The sequence below is a fragment of the Triplophysa dalaica genome, chromosome 24, assembly GCF_015846415.1.
Source record: "Triplophysa dalaica isolate WHDGS20190420 chromosome 24, ASM1584641v1, whole genome shotgun sequence".
Taxonomy (NCBI): Eukaryota; Metazoa; Chordata; class Actinopteri; order Cypriniformes; family Nemacheilidae; genus Triplophysa; species Triplophysa dalaica.
The window spans coordinates 8,971,022-8,988,518 of NC_079565.1; the positions used below are offsets into that span (position 1 = coordinate 8,971,022).

General features: G+C 38.6%; 1 protein-coding gene across 10 annotated transcripts in view; it reads right to left on the reverse strand.

The window, feature by feature from the left end:
- cadps2 (Ca++-dependent secretion activator 2) overlaps positions 1-17,497 on the reverse strand; it is a 101,522-nt gene that overhangs the window by 14,349 nt on the left and 69,676 nt on the right. For 7 of the 10 annotated variants that reach the window (XM_056740342.1, XM_056740336.1, XM_056740337.1 and 4 more), the window contains exons 13-20: positions 16,509-16,696; positions 10,893-10,994; positions 9,828-9,891; positions 9,199-9,322; positions 8,906-9,009; positions 5,845-6,001; positions 2,080-2,221; positions 860-979 (exon numbers count right to left, since the gene is read on the reverse strand). In XM_056740342.1, coding sequence (XP_056596320.1) covers positions 860-979; positions 2,080-2,221; positions 5,845-6,001; positions 8,906-9,009; positions 9,199-9,322; positions 9,828-9,891; positions 10,893-10,994; positions 16,509-16,696 — 1,001 coding nt within the window. The remainder of the gene's footprint in view (positions 1-859; positions 980-2,079; positions 2,222-5,844; positions 6,002-8,905; positions 9,010-9,198; positions 9,323-9,827; positions 9,892-10,892; positions 10,995-16,508; positions 16,697-17,497) is intronic. The other 3 variants (XM_056740344.1, XM_056740343.1, XM_056740335.1) reach the window with 2 other exon arrangements.

Consider the following 17,497-nt stretch of genomic DNA (forward strand, 5'->3'; position numbering starts at 1 on the left):
TGCAAGTATTTGGAGCCCTGGGAGGCCAAAAATTGATAAGACAAACACCAGACCACATCGACGCACAAAACAAAGCATCAACTTACTGAATGCGAGCACAATCACACCACCAGTCACATGCGAACAGCAATGTTACACAACTCCACGAACTGACAGCAAATACACTACCAGACAAAAGTTTAAATACACCTTAATTTGAAGTATTTCTGTTACGTACTTTTTAGAATAATTTTAGTTTGTTTAATACAAATACAATTTGTCTAGATCACAGCTCTGCTCACTCTGGGCATTCTCTCAACCGACTGCATTAGAGCTGGGATGCTTTTAAATCATTATAGTTCCCACGTACAGTATGCTGGCCACTTGTTGGCTCCTTTTCCTTCACTATTCAGTCCAACTCATCAGTTTTGATTGTTTTCAAAATGAAATGCAGTCTGGTAAAGAAATCCACAAGCAGCTACAAATCCATCTTTTAAGCAAACCAATTTTTTTAAATGACAATGTTTTTAAGAAAATGGACATGTTCTCCAAACTTCTAACTGGTAGTATAATGCTCAAATCTATTAAACGACAATCACATAACCAGTGATTTAAATAAAAACATATCAGATACCAAATTCAAAACTACATATTTTACGTATTAAAATGCTTATTATAGCTATGATTGAGATTAAGATGCATCGCGGGTGCCATTTCAGCTAAAAATATCTGCCACAGCCTCTTTTCTGTGTAGCCGTGATTTGAGTAACTTGAAAGGGCTGAATGGTCCTTCTAAGCGGTCGTGCGCACCCTTCGCAGCTATAATAAGCATATGCCAAGAACAGTAAGCAGTGATGGTGCCCAGCTGGCCCATACACACGTGCTGTCACACAGCGGCCCCATCCAGGAAGGGGCAGAGAAGCTGGGCATCTGAGGAAGGTTAAGAGGCAGGTTGGGAACTCTGGGCAGCGGTACGCTTGGCAGATTGTTGGTTATGGTCCTGCCAGAGATCAGAGGGTTAAAAAGCAATACTGAGTGGACAGAGAATGACATGGTACATTGATATCGGATAGAGCAGATTAGGACAATACTAGACTTATCTTCTCTGGCAGTAAACAGAAAGACATTTTGAAAGTCTTGATCAAAGCAGACAGGAAATAGACTTTAGTTCCAGTTACGCCATGTTTAACATTAGAGGTTCACTGATACAAAATTATTCAGACTGATATCTGCCGATTTTGATCCTGAAGATGAATATTTCTTAATTTTCTGAAGGTTATTAATTGATATATAATGATTATTAATATTGAACATCAAACTGGTGATTTTTCTTAACAATTTCTATATACAGAGCACAAATTCATTGCATTTTCCTGTCCTCTTTTGATTGACAGGATGTATCGGATGTTTTTTCAACCGATACCGATTATTAGCCGATATATTGATGCATCTCTATTTAATATAGAAATACAATCTGGTAAATACACTATATTTGAAGTCCAGTTTTTGTGTCGACTGCAAATTTGTGGGCAGCCATGTTTTCGAAGTTTGGTGGGATGAAGTATCAACAATGAGGTACACAACAGTATAAATACGAAAATACAGTAGGAAACTGCACAGTTAAACTTAGTAAATTCTATAAAAGAAGATCCTAATAATATTCGAGACTTTAATCATCTTACCATTCTTTTACAGGTTAATTGGTTTGCCCTCGCACTTAAAAAAAACATCAATTCATTGAAGAAACCGACTTAACCTTAAAACTAAAAAACATTGAATCTCCATCAGCTTTTATGGAGGCTTCATTGACAACTATAGCAGAAAAAATTCAAATGGTAGTTAAAGGTTCCCCAAAACTGCTTGGTTTCCTCAATTTCTTAAAATATCTTCTTTTGTGTTCAACAGAACAAAATCATCCTACAATGGAAGTCAATGATGTCCCAGATATGTTAGTTGCTAACATTCGTCCTTCATCTTTCGTTGTGTTCAAAAGAACCAAGAAATTTATACAGGTTTGGAACAACTTGATAGTGAGAAATTCATGACAGAATATTCATTTTTGGGCGAACTATCCATTTAAACGGTCTTGAATAAACTTACTTCACAGACTGCCAGGTCTCCTGCTCAAAGCCGCGGTGTATGGACTGAGCTATGGATGACTCCATCAGGTCAATGTAGCGCACCACCAGGGGGACATACAGCTCCTGCAGGTGCTTGTGGAACGTTCCGTTGCACAGGTGAGCTGGTGAGGATATAAAGCGAGTAATTGTTTCAGATTAAAAAGCAACTAACATGATTAAGCAAACCACTGTGACGGATGAAAAAACACTAATACTGGGCTGGAAAATTACTTGAGTACCATATAAATTATCAATTTACATAATGAGTTTATTTTGTTGTAAACACATATTATGATGTAACTTAACATTTTACACGGAAATGTAGGTGAATATAGCTACTGTAAAATGTTCCTGTGTTTTATCACCATGAGGAATGGGGGTGAAGAAGAGTGAGCGAGAAAGAGAGCGAGACACAAAAAGAGAGAGAGTGAGAGGCACGTCTCCTCAGACATCATTAAGTGTAATTCCCATCTCTCTGTTCTTCATCATTAACACTAGTCTTTTTACTCTCATGGGTGTGTGAGCTAATTTCCCAACCATTTAACAATGATGAAACTCATTTGAGTATTTAGTGTCAATGTCACAACACTATTCTATAATCATGAGCGCACAGGCTTTAAAAAAACAAAGTCACTTACAAATAATGTTTAAGTTAGAATGAATGTCACAGAAATCCAAAGGTCTATGTGAATGTCTAAAAGCTACTTAAAAAGAAAAACTAATCACAGAAAAATGTGAAAAGATGATCTATTTACAGCACAGCCTATTTGCATTTATTGTAAAATGAAATGAAAACCTCATTTACGCAAAACACATGAGCGATAAAAATTAAATATGATTTGACTTTATAAAATATTCTATATTTTTCTGGAGTCCTGTTGTGTCTTTTAACCCAGTATTATCCCTAATATGCATTATCACGGGGGCATGTTTAATACGTTACACCTAACCAGTCCGACTAATACCTACAATGGCCCGGTTTCACAGACAAGGCTTAAGGCTAGTCCCAGACTAAATGTGTGACCTGTCTTGACTCAATATAACTTGCCCAGAAATATCTTAAAATATATCAGTGCCATTATTTTGTCTCAAGATGCACACCAGTAATGTATTCTTGTAAGGCATTTTTATAAAACGACATAAATCTTAATTTAACTAAGGCATAGTCCTGGCTTTAGCTGAGACATGTCTTTGAAACCGGGCCAATGAGTGCTTATTGCTTAACAATATAAACAAACGTGAAAAAAACATCTTGTTCCATTTGAAGACTTTACATGGAATGCATTGTGTCTGTTTCAGCTGTGCTGAACATTCATGCTTTATGTGAACAGACTTTCAAAACCATGAAATTAAGAGATTTCGGTCTTAAGATGTAACATATTGTTACCTCATTGTTGGTTTCTTTTAGTCTTTCAAAGACTCGCTAAGCTCCATACAATGAAAGATTTGTGTGCTTTTCAGTTGTGTGGGAAGAGTGCAAACAGTTACAAATGCTTAGGATTACAAGTTTGCCATGCGGTTTTACAAAGAATAGTTCACCAAAAATTACAACTTCTGTCATGAATTACTCACTCTCATGTTGTTCCAAACCAGTTTGCATGTCTTAGTGTGGTTGACCACAAAGAAAGATATTTGGAAGAATGTTAGCAACTGAGATTTCTGGGCCACCATTTTCTACAATATTAGAACAAAGAAATTTAAACATATTTGGAACACCTTGAGGATTTCATGATAAAAATTATTTTTGGGGTGAACTGTCCCTTTAATTCTTCAAAACCACCAGTTTGATTCTGCAAACCAATACGGCGCACCACTCGATTATGCCTTGACTAAAATAATTATTCTCTCCATTTCCTACATGTTTGGCAGCAGGTGTCTTTCATTACATTTCTACCTGTATATAGAGATGCAGGGGGTTCATTTATTGACAATAGGGGGGGAAGTAAAAAGAAAACGTTAAGTCTTGAAAAAGGCTCATATATGTGTGTGCGTTTTATATTTTTTCAGTCTGGCACATAGTTTTGTTAATAAAAGCTCCCATTTGCATTGTCACACTAGATCAAATCTATTCCACACAAACTGGTGTATTAAGGCAAGTTGTTTGGTTACAATCGTTCTTCCAATATCTTTCTCTGTGTTCATTGGAACACAGTAATTTACACAGATTTGGAACAACTCGAGGGCGAGTAAATGATGACAGAATCTTACCCTTTTGGGTAACTGTCCACTTAAAAGATTTATCTTAAAGGGGTCATATGGCCCGAATACGTGTTTTTCTGTATCTTTGGTGTGTTATAAGTTGCCCATGCATGTATTAGACACGTTAAATTGCAAAAATGTATGCATTCATCCAAAAGCGAATGCTTAACCAAACCTGTATGAAACACCTCGTGTAACCAAACCCCCACAAATCCACATCAGTTCGTGGTATGAGTTGACTAAGACCACCCAAATGTATGCGCAAGTAAGGTGGGTGTACCGGTCACTACAATTGCTTTAGAACCTGATGTTCCAAATGTGGTAATGTATGTTACATTTCCATCTCACGCACTTGTTAACTGGCCAATCATAGCACACCTCGCTTTTCAGAAGGATGAGCTTTGTTTGAAATCTGCACGTATCAGAGAGGCGGAGCAAAGAGGAGATACAAACAGCACGATGTGTGAAAAATACAAGATTTTCGAAGTTAAATAGGAGAAAAAAAAACGATAATATTCGTTTTAGCCGAGTCATATGACCGCTTTAACCTTAAGATCACGGGTTTGATTCCCAGCGATTCGACAAGTGTGATATGAACGTACTACAGATAAATGCATAAAAGTAAATGGAACTCTTGGCTTCAGCTGTTGTTATATTACAAGACCAAAATCTCTTCATCATTAACTTCCTGTTGTGAAGTATTCAGAGTCCTGTTTTGGTTAACGCGGGATAATTTCGTGTTAATTACAGGAGCGGTAATGGGATACTGGCACTCCTGATACGTCAGACGCTCAAAGGTCTCGTGAAACCGCCCTCCTTCGCAGCAGTGGAGATCATTTATGCTCCAGTTCCACTAACTGATCACACAGTATTTCTCATTAGTGTGAAGACAACAACAGAGCACAGCGAGTTATCCTCCTCTCCTAAAAAGGCTTGTTTTCCAAATCTACACCGGTGTTAATTAGTGCGCTTAGCGATGAGAACATGCGATCAGAACTTTGGACAAATAAGAGACAACTATGGACGGGCGGGTTTGAATTGTATGGAATTTTTTTGTGTGTTTTGCCGAAGCAAGAAAGCGATATGGAACACCATGCGGGTGAAGTGACCCCTTAAAGTTCCAATGTGTAATTTTTCAGAGGACCTAGTAACAGACATGTAATATAATATACATAACTATGTCTTCAGAGGTGTATAAGGACATTACATTATGAAGCGTTATGTTTTTATTACCTTAGAATGAGCTGTTTCTATCTACATATACCGCAGGTCCCATTATATGGAATTCACCATGTTGTTTCTACAGTAGCCCTAAACGGACAAACTGCTCTACAGAAAGCATTTCATAAATACATTATCTCCTTCAGCAAAGAAGTGAAAACATGACAACATCTTAGTCCTGTGTCAGCCACTGTAGTGCTTTGAAAGGGAGGGGTGGAGTGAGCTGTTGTATGCAATTCACAACCTCACCACTAGATGTCGGTCCACTTAACTTCAAACACTGGACCTTTTTGTCAAAAACAAAGAAACGAAAAATGCTACATACGGTCAGTTCGTAGGAAATTGTTGAGGAGCTGAAAGAGAGGGAAACTGTCCCAGGAGTCTTGCTGCTGGACTGCCAGAGCTGCGTCCATGTCCACCGTATAAAGGGACAGGAAGGTCTCTGCGTGCTCGGCCATCATCTCCGGCCACCAGGAGAAGGCCTACGAAAAACAGATAAACCCGCAAATTTATAGACACTTGATTTTCCCATTGTGCTAGTAGATTATAAACAGCAGGGTATATGATAAACTAGAAGGCAATTACGAACATTAACGGCAAAATATTGATAGTTAAGCAGGGTGTGATACTGTCGACACAACAAAACCGAGAAGTCAACTAAAAGCATTTCTGTAGATGACACACAGCACAATGACGAGCCCTTGAAAAGACATACATTGTATTTAAAGATGGAGATGGATGGGAGGGAGAATCAAAGGTTTGCTTTTGAGCCAGTAGATCGGTTTTGTAAAGCCTTACTTTAGAAGTTTCAGACTATACTTACAGTATAGCAACTATCTGAGTCTGAGTTATATCGGCAAAAATTAAAGAATACCATAAAACATTCTACTATTCAAGCTACAAGAACACAGATGCTTGTTTGTTCACATATCAAAACACAGACTGAAATGAATGCTTCTATGATTTAAAAAGGATAGAACTGCCAACAATTCATCTCGAGTGCCAAACATTTACAGCGCAAAGGCTAACAATGAGATGCACGTACAAAATGCAGCATCGGGGCTTTTCATATATTTTTGAATGATTCTGGAAAATAGCTGAAGATCTATTGAAATGACAATTAGCCAAGCACATGTCTTTTGCGGTTGACTGCAGCGTATCAGTGGACTTCCGTCCTGAATTCTCGAAAGAGGAGAAGAAAAGCTCGGCGCTGTCCTCCTACATTGTATTCCACTCTGTATTGTTTGCCATGTGCATTGAAGGCCCTTCTGAAAAGATCCAAGTCCATCAATGCGTCTCTCTCTTAGCATTCTTCCACACGCCGATTCATGGGGATGGCTGTAGCCCACTTAATTGAGAGCGTAAAAGAAAGCCGGTCCATTTCGCCTCGTATTCTTTACGCCGGCGCGCCAGCCAAGAACTTTCGGTCAACAGTGGCCGGCGTCAAGCAATGGGGATAAAAGTGCAGTTGGTCATAGTGAAAAAAAAAGGTGTCTAAAAAAACAGGAATCTATTGTGTGTGGATATTGCTCCTTCGGGTGCGAGGAGGGGGGCGTCACTCTCGTCTGACTTGATGTCGTACAGTCACTGGCCTTGAGCGAGCTCGTCCTCGCGGCTTTTCAGAGTCAGGTTTTGAGCACTGACAAACATCAAAGTGAGCGTTATACAGCTCTGTTCATTTTAAATCATGCTCCAAAATATATTTCAGTCGTAGGTTATTCACTCTTGTTCCTTTATTTTCATTATATTAAAATTAAAGGGACAGTGCACCCAAAAAAAGTTTCGACATTTTTGTCGTTCCAAACACGGATGAAGACAAAATAAAAAACAGACCAATATTCACACTATGATGCATTTTTGTTTTAACTTTTTTTTATTTTGAGTTCAGTGGTCTAAGTCCCCATTATAAAAAGCCCTCTGGACATTGTGTGAGTGAACAGTCATAACATTTTTTATATTAGCCTTTAAAAATGTCAGTCATGGCTTTGACGTTTATTTTGTCAAACCATGTTTTTGGCTTTTAATAAACACAAAAATGAATAAAAATGCATAAATAAAAATGATCAATAAGACACACCCACCTGAAAATACCAAAGCAACACCGTCAACATTAGACAGCACAGCATAAGTACAAAAAGTCAAACTCACCTCTTTTCCCTAATACATTTACAGATGTAAGCATGACAGAGAGAGAAGAAAATGCAAGAAAGTATATTAGCAAACCTTGTGTTAAAACACAGCTGTATGTACAAATGAATGCACAAAATATTTTTGCCGTTAAAGTGTTCAACATTTAACTGTACAATAAAGAAATGACATTGTTTAATATGTGATGTAAATGTAGGCACACACAACTTTAGCGGTATATGAGCGTTTAGGCATCATTGTCTCTGCTAACCGCATCAGCTGTCGAATGCTCAACGCCTAAAAATAGTCCCCTACCTCGCAAACAGATGTCTACATTTGCTTGGTAAAATGAGTGTCGTATCTCGCCATGATGTCTGAACACCTTTAGATTGATCAGTAATCTTTGATTTTTGATTTAAATGTTGACGTGAGAGCGTCAGCGAGTGCTGGCCTCGTGCAGATGGGCCGTGGGCGTTGTTTTCCTCTGGCGTTACTATAAGCTGGCAATGGGACGGGTAAGCTGTCACTCGCTAACAGCTGTTGTGGCAACGCGGCGAAGGAAATGGACAGCGAGACAGTAAATGATCACGAGTCCGCTATGAAATGATCATGCAATACCTTCTGGAGAAACGCGCAACGCCAAAAGGCCCGATGATAAACAAAGATTGATTATGAGTCGTTGTGACTGCAGACTTCTTTTAACATATGTTGGGAAGGACTGGAAGATGTGCTGTACGTAAGGAAAGACTGGATCAATGGTGAAAAAATCATCTTGTTGGGTCTTTAAGTAAAAGGCAGTAGGGAGTATTTGCTGCTTGTGAGGACTATTGTATTACAAATGAAAATAAAAGAAAACAATCAATTCGAAGGAAAACAAATTAAGGTAATAGCGAATAGTGAACAGTTAGAACGTAAAACAACACACCACCATATGGTCTTCTACAGCAGTAACGACTTCATTCAGTTTATCAAGCATTCACTAGACTTTAATATATTCTTACCCTTTATGATATGGATGTTGACAGACAGTCAGGCAAACAGACACAGGCAGACAAACATGATAGACAGACAGACAGACATAGATTAGAAAGCATAGATAGATCGTACAGAGGACCGGCCAGATATATAGGACACAGACAGACAGATATAATGACAGGACAGACAGACAGATATAGATTAGATCGGATGGATAGTAGACAGACAAACATCTAAATAAATATGATATACAGACAGACAAGTTGAAGTGAATCAGATTGTACCTCAGAGTGATGCTCTTCGTTCTGTTGTAACACTTCTATACACAGCTCTCCTAGTCTGATCATGTCCTCCAATCTCTTCTCAGGAGACGCCTGACTGGTGTCTGCTGACATGATAAATGACAAAATGTTGAAACCAAAACTGTTCTATCTTCACCCTGCTGCCCGATTTACATTGAAATCTCAGCGATCTTTGTTGGAATAGCAGTCTTCCTCTATCAATGGATTTTCAAGCTAAAAGGTATATGTAACAGCACTAGTGTTTGGTGGTAAACAAGACGTATTCTGTGTGAAACCTTCGATCTGGGCGTAGTCAGTCAACTGCTGGTAATTGATGAGTGCGGCTTTTTCCAGGCACTTCTGAACGATCGTCTTCATTTCTTCAGGTGGCACTGCTGTGGTTATGTCCTTCATCAGAGCCTAAGGAACAGCAGGTTATCCTAAACTTTAGCTCTTATTTATCTTATGTATTACGGTTGAATATTCTCCACATTTTACGTTTTTGTGACCGACAGTATACATTTAATATCAGAATAAGTGCATTTCCTATGAATCAAATCCCTAAACTTGGTCATGCTTAACACCGGACTATGTGAAGCTAAAGGCTTTATAATAATAATAATATAAAATAACTTTTATATTATAAGCATTTTTTTGGAGCGTGACAGACACTGTCTGTGCATTTTACTGGATGAACATTATGAAATCATTCTTTTGTTTTTCCAGATGAGAAAATCCGTCAGATTTGCAATAACATGAAGGTGCTTAAATAATAATGTTCGCTTGTATGTGAACTTTCGTTTAAAAGCCTAATGTCAAACCCCAACTCATCAAAAATAACCTCACAGAATTGACCCAAAAGACATGCTTTATTCATTAAGCGCTGGAGGTGCAGAGCACACACAGTTAACAAGCAGACACTCACCCTTTCTAGAAGAGAAAGCGTGGCTTTAAGGGCCCCCTCTGGTCTCCCGAAGGGAAAACAGTACCTACGGGCAGAGAGACAAGGGTAGAGCAACTAAACAAAGTCGAGTGGTAATTAACTGAGAACTACTAGTAAAGCGTGAGCGCAAGCTGAAGGAGTCAATCGCAAGCCGCTGTTTTTCTGCTATCATGGGACAATAATTGCGTCTTTTAAATAGAGATGTTTTCCAAAGGCTGTCGAGGAGGGACAGGTGTCAGCTCGCGTCCGGACAATGCCAGGCCACGTGAATGAAGTAGAGGAGAAGTGGTTTTCGCGGAGGCCTCGCACCACAGGTGTGAGAATGTCTCCAGAAAAGCCCTCGTCCCCTTTTCATGCGTGTCGGGCAAGAGGCACACTTGCCCAGTGACTCAACAAGCTTTAATCAGCTTGGGTCGGGCACTATGGGTAATCCCTGACACGCCCTGCGCCGGCCTTGCTTCTGTCTGCTATCTATTTGCATAATCCTAGCCGTTTGTTTGCGGCTTTTGTTCGAGTGGTTTTAACAGGTTATTAGGGGCTTGTTCAACCGCAAGACCCTCTTTACCGGTGGGTCTGCGGGGGACCCTGCAGGAGGTCACCTTAAAACCAGGACCCGACAGAAGGTGTTGTGAATGTTGAAACGGTACATTGAGATGTGACACGTCAGCTGTCAGCTGCTTTTTGGATTTGCAGATTTTACATCTGTCATTCAGTGTCTATAGTAAATTGTGTTATTATTATAACAAGGATTAATTCAATCAACCTGTCCTTATACTGGATAGCACCTAGCAAGAGAATCTGTGTTTTTGATGGGATGAAGGAGGATTGACTCCTTAACTTTAAGATATAAAGAACTTGACCTCCTTCCCTTTTCAGATGCAATTGATCATTTATTATTGAGAAGCACTGTAATACTGTAATACACAACAGTACTCTACAGAAACATAAAAAACATATTTACGTTGGTGAATAATGCCCGATTTGCTATCAATTAAAGACTGGAAATGAAAGACAGAGCAGGCTGGCAGATGTGGCAGCTTTTCTCACCTGAAATGTGTGATCTGCATCTCCAGCAACGTCAACAATCTGCTCCTGATATCCTCAAACTCCTCCTTCTCCTGCTCTGTAACTGTGCCCATGCCATCCGGTCTGCCAAAACAGGGAGGAAACATTCTGGTTTGTATTTGTTTCTTCGCAGCACCTGTTCATTCTTCATGACTGGCCTTGAATTGAGTGCTTTAACCTCTTCAAGTATTTTTCAAAAATAGCTTTTTTTCCGTTTCTTAAATATTCAAGAAAACAAAGCTTTGACCTCTTACTGAAGCGTTGACAAGTAGAAAGCCTTACACGGCAAAGAATATCTAAACATCTTTAGCAAATCACATCAAGCAATATGAGGTTTTCGAAAGTCAACATACAAGTGCTATGTTAATTTATAGAAAAAAACAATATACACACACATACACATATATGTAAATTAATCAAATATTAAATAGAAATTAAATATTTACATAATATATATATATACATATAATCTATATTTGTGTTTATATAAGTACACACACGCACACACACATATTACAAATAAATTACATTATTATATGTTATAACTATATTTAATAAAATAAGATAAAACTCCAAAAATATCAAACAACATAAAATCAAAGATAAAAAATTAACACTCATAAAAAAATCAAAAGCATAATGTGACCCAGCATATACTTTGATATTCTATATATTTGTCTAATATAAATCTATCACACATAAACTAAACAATCAAGTGTAGCCAGCATATGTTCACACATTTAGCATTACACAATTACACTTAAGGTAATCATTTAAGTTGTAAATCACCAACAATAGGCAGAGAAGTCCAAACCCTCCATACATTCTGAATGGCACAGATTAACAGTGTAGAGAAAGCTCTTTCCTTCACATGCAGAGGTAAAGGCAACTTGTAAACCTGTTCTTCAAATCCCTCTCTCCATTAAACAAAATCCATCTTTTCTTTTTGACAAGAGCCTGCTAATCCCAAGAGAGCACAATGAGCGGGTGTGAAAAGTGCCAGAAGATGTGTGTGTGTGTGTGTATGAGTGGGGGTAAGAGAGAGACCAGCGCTTACAAATCTCTGTATTATAGTCAAGGCTAAAGAGTGTATAAACTCATCATCGACCCTTTAATCTCTTCGCCTTTGTCTGTGGTACAACGTTGGCTCATTACTTCTATAGGAAGTCCTCTTAGTTTAACGGCTCCTAACAAGAGGCCTGGGAATTAAACTGTTAGCACATGGGGAAATCACTCTGGTTAACAATCCATGAAGTTCATGCTTGGCTGTCGGTACATTGTCGAACTCTAGAATACGCGAGTCTTCAGCTTTAGTCGATAATTAGGTCTCTCCCAATTCACAAATCCTCCTAGTGACTGGACTAATGTTAAACAAACCCATCAATCCTTGAAACACATCCAAGTCCACCTTACATAATACAACACTTTGCTAGTAGAGCTTGCTAAGGTTTTTTCACAGAATCACTGCTAATTTTATTGCTAAACGTTGGCTTAACCAGCTATGGGAATCCTGGGAATGTCCATCTGTGCCAACCAGTTTGTTAACCACAACAGCAAGAAACTAAAACCATCGTCCTTAACAGATGGGGGTTGATGCCTGATCACATCAAGACCCCGCAAACAAGTCAGAAGTGACAATCTAAAAGGTGACACCCTGATGTATGTCATGTTTACAGTATGAGTAACTGAGCGTGCACACTGGTAAAGACTCCTGTCACATGGGCAGCCGAGCATGATGGACAGGCGAGAGAGAAGGATCGGAGCGAGGCTGACAGGTGAGAAAGAGGTTAGCTTGTGATCCCCGTCCTGACTATCGTCAACATGCGCTCGAGTTCATCCAGCACACAAAGCCGCATCTGTCCGACTCCTCTCGTAAACTTGCTTACAAGTCGGCGGCCCATACGAGCCCAGGGTGCATCTGTCATTCAAACGTAGTCGACGGAGAATGAAACATGCCACAAAGTTGACAAACGTGTCTTTGAGGTAGTCTGTTAAAATATCCTTCACTGCTCATAAGACGTAGCACTGTCACCTAAAATCAGACTTTTTGAGATTTGACAACAGGGTTCTGGAAGTGAAAACGTCTCTCTGAGCTTCTACAGAGTTATGATACAATGACAACATTACTAATAATATTTTGTTTTACTTTTCATGTACATTGAATTGATACAAATTGCAAGTTAAATATATTTTTTCACAATTACTGAACATCACTCTGCTTCCGTTTCTACTCTCTTTATGTGTCTAAAGCTGGTTTCAACAAAGCAACCTTGTGAAAAGATCTCTACAAAATACATTTGAATATATGACATATTTTTGTGTATTTTTTATATTAAAATGAGACCTATATTTCATGAAATGCTGTATGATGTCTTTTTAAATAAAAGCCATAACCAAGTTGTTTTTTCTTCATTTTGTACCATAGCTTGTAGCTTTTTAAGGTTCAATCTTAAGGGCATTAAAAAGAAATATGGTACAAATATGCCCTCCGGACATCATTTTTGGCGTGAGCGCACACACACAGATTTTTTTTTAAAGATTACCTTGTATTTGGAAATTCAGATAAGGAAAAAATAAAAACTTAGCAGCTCCTATAATTGATGGGGAATCAGATGTTATGAAGAAATCAAAAAGCTTGCAACTACCAAATATTCTTTCTTATGTTGGACAATCACAGTCAAGCCGTTTGTTGAGATCTTATTGACAGATGTATAAGATCAGTTGAGGTTTACCGATGAGTAAATGCTCTCAGCTGAAGTAGAGGTCATCTTGTCCAGTGCAGGAGCCTTGAGGTTCCACTCAACAGCTAAAACATCTCATTTAAAGGCATTTCTTATTTTTTTTATAAACAACACTTTGCAAATTTTTCACACTTCAATTTAGCATTCAACGCTAAAGACAGATCAAATTGCTCCTTTGTTGCTCTAATAATTTTCCCCTCTCTTTTTGACTTTTTAAATATAATGTGCTATATATCCCCTCCATCCAGTCTTTCTAGACCTCTTAGGATGACGTAAACAGCGCTGGTTTAGCGCTGGTCCAGAAGAACTTGCCGTTTCAGTTAGGGCTGGGTGATATATATCGTGATTCACACTAATTATACGTGTCTAAATCGATCCTGAATTCGTTTTGATGTTTTGTGCACAGCTTTTCCATCAACTACGACTGTTTGATCAGTAGGAAGTACTGCTCGTCTGCTCGATCTAAAATAACTATGAGATTGTGCCGTTTATATCATGTATTTGAAAAAGTAACACTCGTCTATCATCATTTCTATAAATCAACTTTAATATCATGAAGATACCTGAAAATGTTTGAAGAACAGAGATCGAATATGACCACATGCATTTCCTGGAAATAATTGTTCTTCTTCTGTTTCCCATATTCTGAGTTTCAGCGAAAGAGCGCCCCCTGGCTTTCGGATGTGGCGTCATTTAACCGTAAGTCATTGAGAAACTGAGAGCATAAGAATCGTACGATATATCGCCAAGCCCTAGTTTCAGTTCTTTAACACAACAGAAACATTTCAACAAAATACAAACAACAGAATATGTATAATGTCAAACAAATATCTGTAAGATTTCATAATATATGGAAGATAAAAATAACAATAAATAAATAACGTTTGAAACCGGCCTCCGGACCAGTGTTTAAATCTTGCGTAGTGGTCTATAGGCTCCGCTGCTCTGAACGGTCATTATTCAAATGAAACCTCCACCCATAAAAAGCTACTCGTGCCAATTTTCCTCATTAGTAACTAGTGATTAGCTGGAGAGGCTAATCATTATTGTCCCTAATTGACAAAATTGGCCATCAAAGAGACGGAGCACATCCGTGTATATTTAACATCAAATAAGTCAATTGGCGGGTGATTTGAGGTAAGTGGAAAATGAACGCCTTTCAACGGCACAATCTAAATGTGAACACAAAAGACTCAATAAGTGCACAGGAGAAACTCACATGCCGAGCTTCTCTGTGCCGATGCAGACTAGTCTAATAATTAACTACCGTCAATAATTTACATCATCCATAACATAAAACAAGTCCATATAAAATGAAATCCTCAGAGGTCTTTGCAAAGATGTTATCTTGAACTGTTAAAGAAGCACAAACGGACAGCGTAATTACGGTTTAATTGCTTTGCGTTTGGAGATAATGGAGAGGCATTAATTAATTTGCAAAGCATCCGCTCACACTCTCTATGACTGATGCTGGAACATGGCTGCCACGCTGAGCTGAGCCTCCCCAATGATTAAAGAATTTCTTCAGTTTTCTACTTCCTTTTGTCTGGCCACCCATTATGCTCGCAACAAAAGACGCTCAGAGGTTTTTTTCTCTCTTATTGTGATCTATCAAACATCTGAGACTTTTCATGGGTTTGACACAAATGAAATCCTTGATTTCAAACACTTAGCACGTCAGATTTCAAAATGCACAACCTCCAGGAAAGGAAAAGTTTCCCTGCTGTTTGAAAAGAAGTGCTTTCTTAAAGGGATTCTCCTCTCAAAAATGAAAGATCTGCCATGAATTACTCCCCCCCAAGTTGTTCCAAACCTGTAAAAATTTTTTGTTCTGTTAAACACAAAGAAAGATATTTGGAAAAATGTCGGCAACTGTCGGTTTTGGGACATCGTTGACTGCCTTTTGTGTTTTTTTGTGTTTGTGTTTATCAGAACAGAGAAACGTATGCATGTTTGAAACAACTTAAGGATGAGTAAATGATGACAGAATTTTTGGGTTAAGTATCCCTTTAAATATCTTTGCGTAGATTTTCCTATTTATACTCACATTTAAACCTCCCACGAAAAAGTTCCGAATAATTCACAACAGATGCGTACGCACATTAATTTGTTCTCAATCTCGTCCTTATGTTACTGAACTTGGAGTACTCTAAATGAGCAGCCGCATGTATGAGTTTAGTCATTTGCATAAAACACACCCAGCCCATCTCCATATAAGGTCTTTCCACCTAACCTTTCCTTTACTACCTTTCGTCACTTAAGTCAAAGTTACTCCAGGCAACCCCATGTGACGCTGTCTACAGACGCGCTCTCGCAAGTAATTCCAAGTGCGAAGTCCTCAAAGTCAGTTCATACACAATAAAACACATTTTATACAGACACGAAATTTAAAGAGTTCTCGATAGCCCGCTGTAAAAGTGATGTTATTCAGAGAAACCTTCCAGCTGGAGCTATAGTCTAACACAGCTTTTATTACTCTTTCACTGTATATGATGAAATAAATGTAAAATTAAATATACATCCCGCCTTTATTATATATATATAACTATTATCCTGAGATGAAACATGCCTTTTGAAAGCGAATGAGAAATGAGGTCTCGTATTTGAACACCAAACACATTGTTTTCGATAAGCACACCGGTTTCCCACCGGGTCCATTCGCAAAGCCACTCTGTCCCTGTTGGTCCGGTCACAACCGTTTTCGGGAGAGAGAACAAACCATACACACGGTTCTCTAAAGTTGGTTTCATGTCTATGCTAAATACTTTTTTAGATCTCAGATTTAAGACTCAATCTGACAAATGCAGATATACAGACCAGCAGAGAGGACAGTGAGGTTTAGAGGATGTTGTCATACCGGTTTCCGTGGACGTGTGATGCGCAGAAGGCGTAGCTGTAGTGTAGGAGGGTTGGGTCCACCAGAGCGTTGTTATCTGAGAAATCCATCAGGTCACGCAGGTAGCAGATGTGACGATGGCAGCCCCTCACCCCGTATCGAGCGCAGTACTCGTCCAGAACAAACACCTGGCCTGGGCTGAACCAACCCTGTGCACACAGCAACAACTATTATGCTCTTGACAATATATCAATACTAGGGGTTAATTTTCAGAGGTTACTGTACAGCAAGAAGAGATAATGCGATGATGTATTGTGTGCTCGTGCTGTAGTTCCCCTTGCCTGCCTCCAGAAGCTCAACTTTTTCTGGAAGGCTGTATCTCTCTTTTATAAATTTGATCAAACTAAATATTCTTCGAAAATACAACATATGCAATACTACTGTATATGTACTCGAGATTATTATGAGATTGGCTGAAACTGTGTGTGTTATGGTTAGCGAAAATAAAATATAGCTGCAAGCAGCAATTACGGGGTCAAGCCCTACAAGGGCCAAAGGAAAATATATGTGGTCATGTCTGATGAGTAAATCATGACGAAAATCTACAAAAAACATTTGCTTTGCTAAAACTTTTGCCTCATAAAAATCGCACCTTACTTTACATGCTAATTTTTGTGTGGGTTCAAGTCCGATAACCTCAAACTGACACTTTCTTAACAGATCAACTTATAAAAGCTTAACGTGGTTTGACAGTTTTGAGCAATAATTAAATTTACGTGCTTAAATCTGTTTATTTTTAACCATACAAAGTGACAGACTACAGCTTTAAACTGTAAAAAGTTTCATCTGCTACCAACCTTCTATTACATCACGTACTAATTTGTGCTACTGTATCTCAAATGTTCTGTAACAGAGCCAAAAGCAACAATAACCACAATAAACAGTGAAAATACTTTTCTTCTTTGCACTGACCCCCCGTAAACCTCCTGCTCAGCGCATGAAGTGATGAT